The sequence below is a fragment of the Dendrobium catenatum genome, unplaced genomic scaffold (assembly GCF_001605985.2).
Source record: "Dendrobium catenatum unplaced genomic scaffold, ASM160598v2 fragScaff_scaffold_501, whole genome shotgun sequence".
Lineage (NCBI taxonomy): Eukaryota > Viridiplantae > Streptophyta > Magnoliopsida > Asparagales > Orchidaceae > Dendrobium > Dendrobium catenatum.
The window spans coordinates 1,313,591-1,327,726 of record NW_021318963.1 but is presented as its reverse complement, the minus strand read 5'-3'; the positions used below and the strand labels follow the sequence as shown (position 1 = coordinate 1,327,726).

At 34.6% G+C, this 14,136-nt stretch overlaps 2 protein-coding genes across 2 annotated transcripts; one reads left to right on the top strand and one right to left on the bottom strand.

Moving 5' to 3' along the window:
- Window positions 1-6,892: 6,892 nt before the first annotated feature.
- On the bottom strand, window positions 6,893-7,435 carry LOC110095327. Its single transcript, XM_020820832.2, has one exon. The coding sequence runs from the start codon at window positions 7,420-7,422 to the stop codon at window positions 7,063-7,065; it is 360 nt and encodes a 119-aa protein (XP_020676491.2). The 5' UTR covers window positions 7,423-7,435; the 3' UTR covers window positions 6,893-7,062.
- A 6,080-nt stretch (window positions 7,436-13,515) lies between these two features.
- LOC110095312 lies at window positions 13,516-14,136 on the top strand. The gene has a single exon (XM_020820802.2). The coding sequence runs from the start codon at window positions 13,558-13,560 to the stop codon at window positions 13,906-13,908; it is 351 nt and encodes a 116-aa protein (XP_020676461.1). The 5' UTR covers window positions 13,516-13,557; the 3' UTR covers window positions 13,909-14,136.

The following is a 14,136-nucleotide window of genomic DNA, read 5'->3' as shown; positions in this document are numbered from 1 at the left end:
GAATTGATTGCAAAGCCTTCTGATAAAATAAATATATATTGGTGTCTTCTTTTTCTGATGTTGAACACATGCATGGCTGAGATTTTAGCTGGAAATAGTCGTGTCAAAATAGGATCACAAGTTAGACATCGACCCAACACTATTTGACCCGATCCCATTTTGCAAACGGGTGAAAAATCCCAACTTGAATCTGACTAGACCCATGAACGGTGGAGTAGTGACTACCACACGGGTCCGGAGACTCCGGATGGTAGATGCTACAAACACACAATCGCTTGAGCCGCAGAGCGGGCATGGCGACCTGAGAGAACGGAGGTAGCTAGGTGGGGTTGTGCGTAGGCCAAGCGCACCTAATTGCTTGATGCCTGAGCCACTGCGCTGAGCGAGCAGACGTCGGATGCTGACCATGAGAAGTGGTGAAGTTGAACCCCAACCGTGCACTGCCTTAGTGAGGGCCTGAGCGAACGGACTCCGAACTAGGTCACGAGTTGTGAAGTCGAACTTGACGAACCGATTTTGGGTGACTGCTGATTTTGGGTGACTCCAAACTAGGTCAAAATGGGTTGAATTCGGGTTTCTGGGTCAACCCAAACCGACACGGTTTAGTAAACAAGTTTGAATTTCAAACTCAAGTCGTATGGCAAAAAGGTTGACTCGTACCCGAAATTTTCTGAGTCGGGTTTGGGTCGTCTTTTGAGTGAGGTCAAATTTTGACACCCCTAGGCCGGAAGATTGAATCAACTTTTGGTTAAAATAGGGCAAAGAAGAGTTGAGATTGGAGGCAAATTATTAGCTTGGTCTAATCTTGTAGCCAATTTTTTGATACATAGTTAGTCATATTGAACCAGCCCAAAACAACCCTCCGCTAGCTCATCAGCGAGACCGATGTGCTCACACTTGGCTAAGATTAGTTATAAAATGGTTGCTTGTTTTTTATCTAGTAGGCTGGTTATTGAGCTTTTATTTTGTATGGAGACCGGACGGTAGAACAGTTCGGTTAAGCACTGGGTACCCAGCGGTATCTAGCAATACCGAGTGCTCACACCGAGCTGAATACCCACCAATAAGGTTACGTGGCGTATTTTTATTTGTCTCCGGACGCCGTCCGTACTCCGCACAGAATAATTCTTCTGGTTATTTAATTATATAGTTATGAAGCTGGGACAGTAGTCTCGATTTTGGTAGTATGTGATTACACCAAATTAAAATATATAATAATGCAAGCCAAAAGAATGGTAAAGAAGAATCAAACAAATTTCCCCACATAGTTATTTGTTGTTGTCATGAATTTCTCCTACTTATGCATTTTTCTCTTCTACTGTTACAATTATTTCTTCCCCAATTCTGCATTATTCCTTACCCAATCTGAGCTCTTCCTGAAGTGGGCAAAATTGTCGCCTTGTCATCTATCATTTTGGTGATCTCATTTTTGCTTCTTCTAGATGACCAAAGGTTCCTGAAACAACAAGCTCCAAGAGCGCATGACATCTGATGAAGATCTGATGGCTGAAATAGTTGAAATACTTCATGAAGTCCAGCTTCTACTCACTCCCATATAGGTTAACTTAGGCTTCGTTTGGAACGGCTATCTCATTGCTTCGTAAAGCAGCTTTCTAGTACAAAAAATAAAATTTTTATACTACAAATCTGCTTTAAGAAGCAATAAGAAAGTCGCCCCAAACAAAGCCTTAGACTTCATTTGGAATGGCTTTCTTACTGCTTCTTAAAGCAGCTTTCTAGTGCAAAAATTAAAATTTTTGCACTAGAAAGCTGCTTTACGAAGCAAGAAGAAAGCCATCCCAAATAAAGCCTTAGTTTTGTTCGGGACAATTTCTTATTATTTTCTAAAGCAGCTTGGCTAACGAATATGTATTTGGCTCCTAACGTTGAGGTAATATCACTACCAATATTGTATTGAAATTGATACAATCATGATGAACAATGCTGAACTAGCCCAAGCCATCCTCCATGGGCTCAGCGAGATCGATGTGAGCCTGCTTGGCTGAAAGATTGTCTCATTGAGGAGGCATGGTAGCAGGAAGGAGAATGCAGCTATAAATTAGGTGTGTTTACAGTACAGTACAGATTAGTTGTCTTTCCGAGCTCATTGCGTAATCGAGCCCTAATTCGATCGAATCAATGCTGACTTGTTTACTCGTCGAGTGGCTCAATTAAGCGCGTGCGGACAACGAAAGGCAAACCACGCCCTCGTGCGAACTGACGTACCACGGAAGGTGAAGCACGTGCGAACTAGGGAAGCGCGGAAGGTGAACCGCTCAAGGCAAATTGGTGGAAGGATAACCACATACGACAGTCGACAGGCGGACCGTAGAAGCTCACGTGCTGCTCACAAGCTCGATTTCAGTGGCGCAAACTGTGCTTAAGTTCGACTTTTGAGCTCTAGTACTTGAGTTCAACCTCGGGATTTGACTCACGAGTCGAGCTCAAATTAGACATAACTCGAGCTCGACTTAACTCATTTGTCCCCCTAACTAACACCATAATAAAATAACGATGTAATTCCTTTTATGTTTTCAATATAGTATCATTCTTTTATCATATCCTAAACAAATCATGCTGGCATAAGCTACGTACTCATGTAGTCATGTGAAAGACTCATACTCGGGCATCCAATTATCGTAGTTAGATTCCACAACAAAATCTTGACAATTATTTAAAAATTTGCAGGTGACTCCGCCAATCTATGATCATAACCTTTCAATTTTAAAATATAATCACAATCGTTTATTAGCTTCAACTAATATGAAATTTTTATCTTTAATTTTTTTATTTTTTTTATTTTATCTTTAAATTTAAAATTCCCCAATACATCTTCTAATATTTTAACTTAAATCTAATATTTTGTTCTATAATAACACTAACGACAACAAGCCTTTATTGCACTACGTATACTGTGTGGTTGGCTATATGAATCTTTTTTCTCCATTGTGTTCTATTAAGAGTCAAATTTTCATTTAAATATAATAAAAAGTTATTTGTAATACTTTCTAAACATGTCTTTTTTTTCGGTCTATCTCTGCCTTTCTTAACATGGGATGGTTCTAATATACATACTCTACTAACACGATCAATAAATAATGGACGTTTTATGTGACCAAATCATCTAAGGCGACTCTCTCTAATTTTATCTGCCACTGGAGTCACCCCAACCTTTTCACCTATATACTAGTTTCGCATGTCATCTCTAAGTGTAAAGCCACCCATCCACTTGAGTATAATTATCTCTACAAAACTTTACTTAATTTTATGCTTCTCTTTAAATGGCGAGCCTTTTGTGCCATAAAGCATTGAATGTCACACCACAATCTTATACAAATTTTCCTTAAAATGGAGGAATACTTTTCTATCACACAACAACCTCGATACATTCCTCCGCTTCAACCATTCAAAGTTGAATTCTTTTAATAATATCCATATCTATTTCACCATCGTTTTGAATGATAAAGCTAAGATATCTAAAACATGAACTATTTTGAATGACCGCCTGATCGCCCAACATCTACTCGTTCTATAACTATTTAATTTATACTTGATGTAATGAGTTTTAGATCCACTCAAATGAAAACTATTCGAATTTAAAATTAACCTCACCAACTCCCTCTCCAGTCTTTTCAACAAGAAGAATATCATTCGTAAAAAAAAACATACATCTAGCTACATCCTCTTATGAAACTCTAATAAGAACACCCGTGACTAAAACAAAAAGATTTGGCCTAGCTTAAAGTCAATCCTTTAAATATAATAAATAAAACATTATAACACATGTTATTTATTAATATATATCAAGCTTAATTTGAGAAAACTATTTTATTGCTTTCTACAGTAACTTTTTACTATCAAAAAATTTAGTTTGAAAGTTTTTTTATAAAAAAAAAATTGATTTAAAAAAGTAATAAGAAAAATTAAGCCTAAGATTTTGCTTTGGACAATTTTTTACTATTTTTTAAAATAATTAAAAAAAATTATATTAAAAATTATAAAAAAATTCTCCCTTACAAAACCTAAGTTTCCATCATTCAAAAATTCAATGAAATGAATACAAATTTTCAAGCATCAATATAATAAGACCTTTAAATACTGGCCCGTAAGAAAAAAGAAAAATAATAATATGAGGTTATACTTCACATCGATTTTTTAATTCTCTAACTAATCAACACCATGCGGCGAATATCCATTTGTCGACGTGGACAACCTGGACCGCATGTGTGATGTCATCCCCGACACAGGTGATGCTGACGTGTACGAAATGTTTGACGAAACTCGGTCACGTGCTGCATAAGTTTTATCTAACTTTTTTTTTTCTTCATAATTTTGGATTTGCTATTTATGTTTATTTAGGGTGAGAGTTAAGGCCTTCCGTGAGCAAGTTTGTACTCCACTTAATAAATGACTCACAAGATGAGTTTTATGAGCTAACGAGCTAAATTGAACCAACTTTGAATCGACTCGTTAGATCGTAATATGACTCGTTAAAAAAATATTAATATACATCATAATTAAAATATGCTAGCTTTTAGAATTTTAGAACAAAATTGTTAAAAAATATTTATAAATTATATTTCACTTTCTTATATTATGTAATTTTTTAATCAATTTATTAAAATTATGCTTGAATCATCATCATTTTATTTTTGTTTTATAATAAACGAGTGGATTCATGAGCTTGATTGACATATTCTTTCATTCAATTCGAGGACTTCGACAAAGAGTTCTAGTGCATTGGCACCAATTTTTTTTATCATTGCTAAAGAGGTCTTTAGCGAAGTATTGATTGAACTACATGTTAGAGGGGAAACAAAGCCATTTCAAGTCCCTCACGGCTGCCCCTCCATCTCCCATTTCAATCTTATTTGTGGATGACACACTAATCTTGACAAATATAACCAAGCTAACTCTAAATAATCTAATGAAGTTTCTCAATAGGTAGTAAAATGCCTATAGATATATAGACAATTCATCGAGAAAAAAAGTTATTTTGTGTCTCAGGGAAGCATGTGACACCTAGCATAAATCATTTCATCTCCGTCTCCCAGCTACTATAGGGTTTGATACGACATCACAAAATCATCTTGATCAAGCACGAATCTCGAGGCAAAAATTAGTTGGAAACTTCAAAAATTAATTTCAGGAGCATATGAACTCCGATTTCAGCGATCTTATAGTCAAACTGAGCGTCTCGGAAATACGAACCCAACGACACCAAGATCAACCCAATCCGAGCCCAAATGAGTCAGAATCAAGGGTGTTGTTGGAAGGTTCAAACCGCAATTTGAGTTATCAAAAGATCTTTGATTTTGAGGAGCTTGTACTCGAATCGAGCGGCTCGACGAGACGAATCCAACGAGCCCAAGATCATTGAATTACGACATCATTAAGGCCTTCAAATGCCCAATGAACGATGCATGATCAAAGGATTTGATATCGGCCGTCCATTCAAACCACTCCCAATTCGCCCTTGATCTCACGCCTATTTACGGGCTATGCCACTCCAGAAAAACTATAAATAGAGCCCTCATTCTACACCAAGGGGGAGGAAGTGAAAAGAGAGAAGAAGAAGAGAAGGAGAAGGAGAAAGGGGAATAGGAGATTCCTCACCTCCTCGACCACCGCCGCCGGAGTTCTTCCTGCCGTCTGAAGACGCCGGAACTCTACCGGATTTTCAGGAAACACCAGGAATTCGCAGAACTTTGTAAACTTCTTGGAAGAAACAAATTGTACTTGGATTATCCCAACTTGTGAGACGAAATCCGCCATTTGTAATCTACAAAAACACTAGTGGAACTTTGCAACTGGGCGAGGCCCCGTGGTTTTTTCCCTTTTTGGGTTTTCCACGTAAAAGCTTTGGTGTTCACTTCTCTTTTCTGTTTGTGTGCGGAATACTTGTGCAACGCTAAGACGAATATTTATAAACTCTACCGCCGCGTATATTCTAGCACGCAACAGGGTTCAACAAAAAATATTTGTCAATACAATACTTTGGGGTTCCTTTATTCTATTATGAGGAGCAACAAAAGCTCATACTCTAAGATATCGGTAGAGATAATCCAAAGGAGAATTTCCACTTGGAAATGCAATTAAGCATCTAAAGGAGGTCGAATAATTCTCCTCCAACTCATAGAAGAAATCTCGGGCTCGAGTTCATACTCGATCATATTATCAAGCTCAAGTCATGGGTGACTTAAGTTCAGCTCGACTCGTTTACACCTTTAAGTTAAACAAATAAATGATCAAATTAATTAACATTAAAATCAAAAAAATTTCTTGAACCGACACAAATTTGCTTTTTCAAATATTTGCTTAACTTTTTTTAATTGGATTTAAAACTGACGTTGACAGTTAAAAATATATATATTTTAATTTGTTATTTAAAAAATGAAATATAATATGACAAAAATTTATAATTTATAAGACATACTACTTGAAAAAATTAAATAATTATTTCATTATTAGTATAATTTAATATTTTTTCTCAAAGTAAAATATCATTAAAGTTTCACTCATCTAATGATTATAATAGAAAAAGCTCTTTCAACTTATATTGCCTCCACTTAAAAATAAATTCTAAAAATTTTTATTTATCATAATTGATTATAATATCATAATTTATTGATATATAAAATTAAATACTACAATGATTCAAAAAGATTAATAAAAAAATAAAGATTATTATTATATTATCTAAGCTTCTATTATAATAAAAAATAAATAATAAAAATATAAATACAGGAATCAATAATGCTTAAAAGATATTAATTTCAATACTCGAAAAAGACGAAAAATATTAAATATGTGCAATAATTACAATTTACAACCACTATTCGTACAAACAAAGCAACTGTTTTCAACGTAATACAAAGCCATTGCGTCCGTTCTCACATTACTGCAATTCTCAATACGTCAAAATTCTCCAAATAAATTTTATTAGCTTAAACAATAAGCATCTCATTAATTATTATTAATTACTTTACCAAATTGTAATTAGAAATACTTAATGACTTTTACTCGTTCTCTTCGCATTATTGGTCTGCAAATCCGCGGGCGCTATCTCTCGAGGAATCCGGTGAGCCGGAGCACCGAGTTTCGCACGTGCCGGAGGTCGCGGCCTTTAAGCGTGCGGCCTTGCCCTGTGCAAACCGAGCACGCGATTTTCTCCCGGGCCCAACGTCGCGCCACCATCTCGTGCGGCGGGAGCATCCCTTCGCCGTCGATATAATCTTCGCCGGTGGCGGGGATGGTTAAGGGTTGGGGGATTTTGATGGGGGGTGACTTCTTCTGTGTATTATCGGTGGCGGAGGTAGTGACGGCAGGCGGAGGAGGTGCAAGAATCCTGGGGCGGCGTTGCTCCGGCCAAAGAACGTCGGCTTCCTGCAGCTCTTCCGGCACCATGATCATCAAGATCATATTTTTATTTGTTTTTTCGCTGACTTTTGAAGAATGGAGCTGTGGGGAGGTGGGAGGCGTCAAGGATTTATAGGAAGGGGAAAGGAGTGCCGTCGTGAGCACACTTTGGTGTGGGGATGGTGTCATCCCGTGTGGGGCCGGAGAATTGTTTAGTTTTCGTGTTTCCCAATAGAAAGATGACGCGTGGTAAATTTATGACGTGGAAATAATTTTTAGAGTGTTGTAGAAAATGAATATCGAATCATTGGCAATAATATTTTTTATTTTTCTCAGGTATGGGATATAACTTGTTCCATTTTAATTTTAATTTTTTTTTTTATAATTCTAATGGTCAATGTGCCAAGTGGAGAAATTAATAAGGGCAATTATGTAATTTTTTAAGATTGAAATATTGGGGCCAAAGTTAGCTAGAGCTAATTTTATTTTATGAGAATGTTGAATGGTGAAAGATAATTTAATATAATTAGATTTGTTTTAGTATATTGATAATAAGAGCGGTGTATTACTATAAATGGTTCAATAATAAATTTGATGTGAGAATTAATATAAAATTTTAGAAATGTATCTTAGAGATTTCATTGAATAGTGGAGTGGGCTGAATGATAGTTCATGAGAAAAAATTGGTATTATCGACGGGTTTTTCGGTGGTAGTATATCTACTAGTAGTAGCAGCGGTGTAGCTGGAGGATATTCCGCCAGTCAATTACCGATGGGTTGTCAAGTGGATAAACTGTTGGAACATTACCGACGAAAAACCCATCGACACTGTCGGTTTTTTAAGCTGACGATAGCTGCTGGCTGAAAATGTGCCGGAAATTGTCCGGTAGAACATATGGCGGAATACCCGTCGGTTTACTTAAACACGACAAAATATTTTCCGGCAGAAATGCAAGTCGGAGGCAACTCTGGCGGAAAAACTGCCGGTAGTACCACCAGAAAATTCCTTATTTCCCCTCATAGTGTTGTTCACGATCATCTTGCTATTCATTTCATTCACGCTTCGCTCAAGAGTCAAGGAAAAGTCATCCTTTGGTGACAGTAAACACCAATGTTGTTGGCGATGATGAGTGAAGACCTTCTAGGCATCAGTGGGCGTTGGCGTTGATGTTAATGATGTGCATTAGCTTTGTTGGTGGCAATGTGCGACAACATTATTGTTGGCACCAATGGGCTTTGAAATCGATGTTAACAGTGGATATCGACCTTAGTGCGACGATTGATTTTGTTCGAAATAGAGTTTGGGAAGCCCTAAGGTTATCTTAAAAATTTATGATCCATATACTTGCATCCAGATTCATATTTGATTAAATAAGTCTCTTAGTGATAACTTAGTAGCTTAAAATATATATAATTCTATATTAGTGAGGTGCAAAAATCATTATCTATAAAGAAAAAAAAAGACTAAAAAAATACGTCTTAGAAAAACTTTTGAATGATCCAATAGCATTCCAATTAATTTTGTTTTATAAATAAATCATTGACCAAACTGAAAATTGTATGAGAGCCCCTAATTATAAATAAGATTTGTTCACAAAATTGGATAAGATATAAAATTATTTATTGATTTTTTTTTCTCTCATCAGCCAATATTCTATAAGTTTGAAATCATGAGAAGAGGACGACTAATTAGTAATATAAATATATCAGACCAAAAGTCTTGAAGGTTCTAATTAATTTTCTATATATTTTTGCTTTGATTGGTGATTTAAAATTATTTTGAGACATTTAATGAGTTCAAATTCATTTGTCAAATTAATTTCTTGATATATTTTAGCATTTTTTTTTAATTTTTTAAATTTACATATGCTATTTAATTATTTATGTTAGCATTTATTGTTGATTAATTAATGAGTTACTTTAATGAGTCATTAGGCTAATCAAGGTTGTTGGATAAGTCTAAAGTGATTAGAAAAGCTCTTAAAAAATGTAATTACATCAATAATATCTACATTAAGGAGAATTTATTCCTCTAAAAGTCTCTAATATTAAAGAAATGTATAAGACTCCTCTAATAATGGAGTATTCAATATTAATGATCTTACTCTTCAAGTAATCCAAAGAGAAGTTGATTAGGGCGTGGGTTTTGATAAGCATAAGAGATAGAAGCCTTCTTTTACTCTGATTACTTGCGTTAGGACTCTAACAAGTAACAACAACAACTTGTGTGAGAGATTTCTCTCAAATTAGACTCTACACTAAAAAAGAATTAATCTAAGAATCAAAATTATAGACCCAACTCTACAAATCAGGAAAAAAAAAAAAGATAAACTATGAACTAATGAGAATAAAGTTTTGAGACGGCTTTCTTAATGTTTTTTAAAACAACTTCTTAGTACAAAAGTTTAAACTTTTTTTTTTTCTATGAAACTGTTTTAAGAAGCAGTAAAAAAGCAATCCAAACATTTACTGTTTCTTAAAACAGCTTTCTAGTACAAAATTTTAAAATTTTTAAGAAACAGTAAAAAAACTATCCCAAATGAAGTCTAAGTCCACTTATGATAATGATCATCATGTAATGCAACCTAGCCTCAATCCATAATGCCATTTTGTGCACTTTGAGCTTAGAAATGTAGCATTCTTTCATTTGCAATGCTTAGATTGATAATATTATGATATTATAATAGCTTTTTCCGTTCTTATAGAATAAACATTTGTGCTACGTTCTTCTACAACATATAACTATAAGGCTTTAAACGAGTTGAGCTTGAGGATTAACGAAGGGTCGATTTGGAATAACTTTCTAGCTGCTTTGTTTTTCATGTAGCAACCATAATTTTTTATGTTATATACTTTCTCACTGTTTTTTTGAAAATTGGTCTCTGTAATCGTATGCAGTATCGAAGTTGTTTTATGCATGGAAATTTCACAACCGACTTTATAAAATGAAGCAGCCATCCCAAAAATACCCTAATTGAGTTCGAGCTTCATTTTACGAGTTTGTATCAGCCCCCAAGCTATCTCATTTACAATAAAAAAAAGAAAATCATTATTATTCAAGAAATTATTATTATAATAATATGGAAAAAAATACAAAATTAAATAAAAAATCACTTGATTTATTGACTCATCGAACTCAGTTCATAAGCCCAGCTCACCCTTGACCCCAATTATATATATATATTATATAAAAGCCTAACCCAAACGCTGCGGTCTCTGTGGGCGATGGCTAATGTTGCAATTTGGAAAGCTTATATATCTTCTATAATTAGTAATTACCTGCCTATCTTGCTTACAATATTATAACCATAATAATGACAGTACTAATAATGAGTCATAATTAAAGATAGGCTACGCTGTAATTTAGACCACACACGTGTCCAGAAATGAACATAATCCCCACGGTTCTTCCATCCTCTCTCTAATCTCTTGACAATCGCTTCAATAAGTACCCTTTACCCAAAAGTCATACAATATTTATCTTCTCAGGTTATTGATTTAGTTAATGATGTTTTAGGTGGCTAATTAGGACTAATGATTATTTAATTATATCACCATTTATATAAATAATCAGCTTGGAAGGTTATTTTATCTCAATTAGAGGTCTTATAAGTATAATAAATCAGGATGATTAACGGTAATTTATATAATCTTTATGATTAAGTTAATAAAAAAAAATATATTTTTTATGCCAACAAATAGGTTGACTAAATTTATATTTATATTTCTAATTCGAATTAATATTAATTTTAGTTGACTAAGTGCTCATGTGGTTATTAAGATTGAAGTTGGTGTTTCTTTGAAGGCAAGCTTAAACGAATGATCTAATCAAAGGTCAAGAGCCTAGCTAGTTCTAATAATAATAATAATTATTATTATTATTATTATTATTATTATTATTATTATTATTATTGTATGCTAAAAAAATTGAGTCGGTAGAGTTTATGTTTCACGTCTTAGTAGTATGCAAAGATTCAACACAAACAGATAAAAATGATAACACAAGAATAATTTTTTATGTGGAAAATCTGAAAAAGGGAAAAACCAAAAGGCCTGGCATAGTTGCAAAATTAATTATGTAGTAAGTGATACAAATATCATTCTTTCTTCCTGTTGAAGAAGAGGAAGAGTATAAATATTAAATGTCCATAGATTGATGATATATGCCCAACAACAAGACTTAATTTTTCCTAGAGGGAAAATCCGATCTGATGTCCACAGGTGGACAAATATACCAAACAGTGGCGTAAAATCTTATTAGCATTCTGATGTCCACAGGTGGAAAAATATACCAAATAATATTTAATTTTTGTAGTTTTTTTGGAGAGTTTTTATTTTATTTTTTTATTAATAATATTTAATTTTTACCAAATGAAATACTCTTATGTTAAAAATTTGCAAAGTTTCAGTTTTTCTCCTCTAAAAATTTTTTATGTTACTAAATGAAATGCTTTTATATTAAAATATTTAATTATATATATAATTTTATATTTATGAGTTTTTAAATAATTTATATTTATAAATTAAATTTAAATATGTAATATAAATTAGCAATAATTTATATTAAATTATATTTCTTTATTTGGTTAATTTTATTAAATTTTTATAATAATATTATTATTTATTACGTCATCCGGTTTGACCGGTCGAACCGTGAACCTCTCCTTCTTCCGGTTCGTTGTCCGATCCGATTTTCAGAGCCTTGGTTATCAATGTATACATATTAAATTGTGTGGCTAACTGCCACCATATTCTTTAATTAAAATATCTAAATATATCAGATTGTAGATGTCAACATCATGACCAAATTGATTGTAATAAATTTATATTTCTATGATTGAAATCGTGAGAATAATTCTAAGCAGATGCATTGTCTTAAACTGGGTCATATATAGTAATTGTGAAAACATTCTACAATTTTTATGTGGATAAACCCCACTCCTCTAAAATGATAATTTCATTTTATATAGGTTGCTAAATGATAGTTGTGAAACTTACAACAACTCTAATAAGTTTCAAATGTTCTCAAAATTTTACACATGAATAGAAGCATACTAGTAGCAATCATAAATATCACTGACCTATTGCAAATAGTCAAACTCAAGGGCCCTCCTCTCTAATGGTCCCTTGGATTTGGAAGATTGGCAACCGATGGAATCGCCACATCGACTAGCTATCTCTATTCCATCATGAGGGTTGAGAGAAAACCAATCAGATCAAGGCCAACCAGGTCCCACTTAGTCCACCTTGTTCTAGTCTATATAGACTCTTGCCTCGACCTTCATATTGCTGAGATTCAATGCTTGATTCGATATCAATAGTCTTGCATGACATAAATGTAAGCTAATTTGACAGATCTTTGCATACAAATAAATAATATCTAACACTTTATCGTAAACAAAATTCCAACCTTAAACTCAGTAATTTCAGGCCAGCTCATTTCAATCCAAATTTGATGAAACCAAATTAAAATTTTGGAAATAATTCGAGCCATAGACTCCAAATTTTTTTAAAAAATTTTTTCTCCTTTAATACATATCTTTCATTGGTTAAATAATAGGATGTAGACATAGATATTACTATTCAATGATATGCTTCAACATAAAAGATAACCATTTTCAGGTTAGGAACATATACCTAAACTAATTATCTTCCCAGTTGCGTACAAATCACATAGATATATTATTATGTAAGCACTGCCCCAAATAAATAAATAGACAGCCCAATTCTGTCGGTCAAAATGGAAGTTGAGCCATAGCTTTTATCCAAACTTCCCCACCCCTATTGCCACGTGTCTGCTTCCTATCACAACGCCACGTGTCTGCTTTATAAGATCCATATGCAAATTGAATAATATTGCATTTGCAAAAATAAATTTATATAAAAATGATAGAATGTAAATATCACTATTTTTTATTTATAAAAATTGCTTAATTTTTTTTTTTTTAATGTTTAGTTCTGCAAATATCATATTGCATGGGACTGTTTCTGCAAAAACACAGAACAGACGTGCTTATCTTCCTTCGAACCCGGCCCCGAACACGTGGCGCTTAGCCAAGCGTACAAGAAATTGCGCTTTGTACGCCTTTTAGTATGATTGCTGTCCTCCGGTCTCTATAAATCCCTCCATCCAATCCTTCAAAACTAAAAGAAACAGAGATTTCTTCCCACAAAAGCAGACATAGAGAGAGAGAGATAATGGCGGAGCTAATGGAGTCCGACGTGATGTGGCCGGAGGACGTGGACCGTCAGATGAGCGGCAAACGGTCTGCTAAGCCGAACAGCCGCAGCGCAGGAGTCGCATGGCGGCGAGAGAAAACGAAGCCGGTAAGCATACCGGCGGCGGAGACGCGGCGGCCGTTCGAAGAATCGGAGTCGGAATCAGAGACGGAAGAAATGGTTCCGCCGCACGTTCTGGTGTCACGCAGATGGAGCTCAGCTTCGGTTGCTTTCTCGCTGTCTTCCGGTCCCGGACGCGCACTAAAAGGCCGCGATCTGAGACACGTCCGCAACTCCGTTCTCCGGATGACCGGCTTCCTGGAAAACTGACGGGAGCTTTTAGGTCATTGCATGCACCTGCAGGACACTGCACCGGCATTCCTAATGCTTTGTTTTTTTTTTTAAATAAAATAAGATAATTATGGAAAAAATAAGCAGTTGAGTTATTATTGGTGGCGATTAGTACGACTGATCAGTTTTGTTTGAGTGCACGTTGCGTTTCTTTACTGGAAAATATATTATTTTAGAAAAAAAAAAAAGAAAATTGTTTGAATTTTA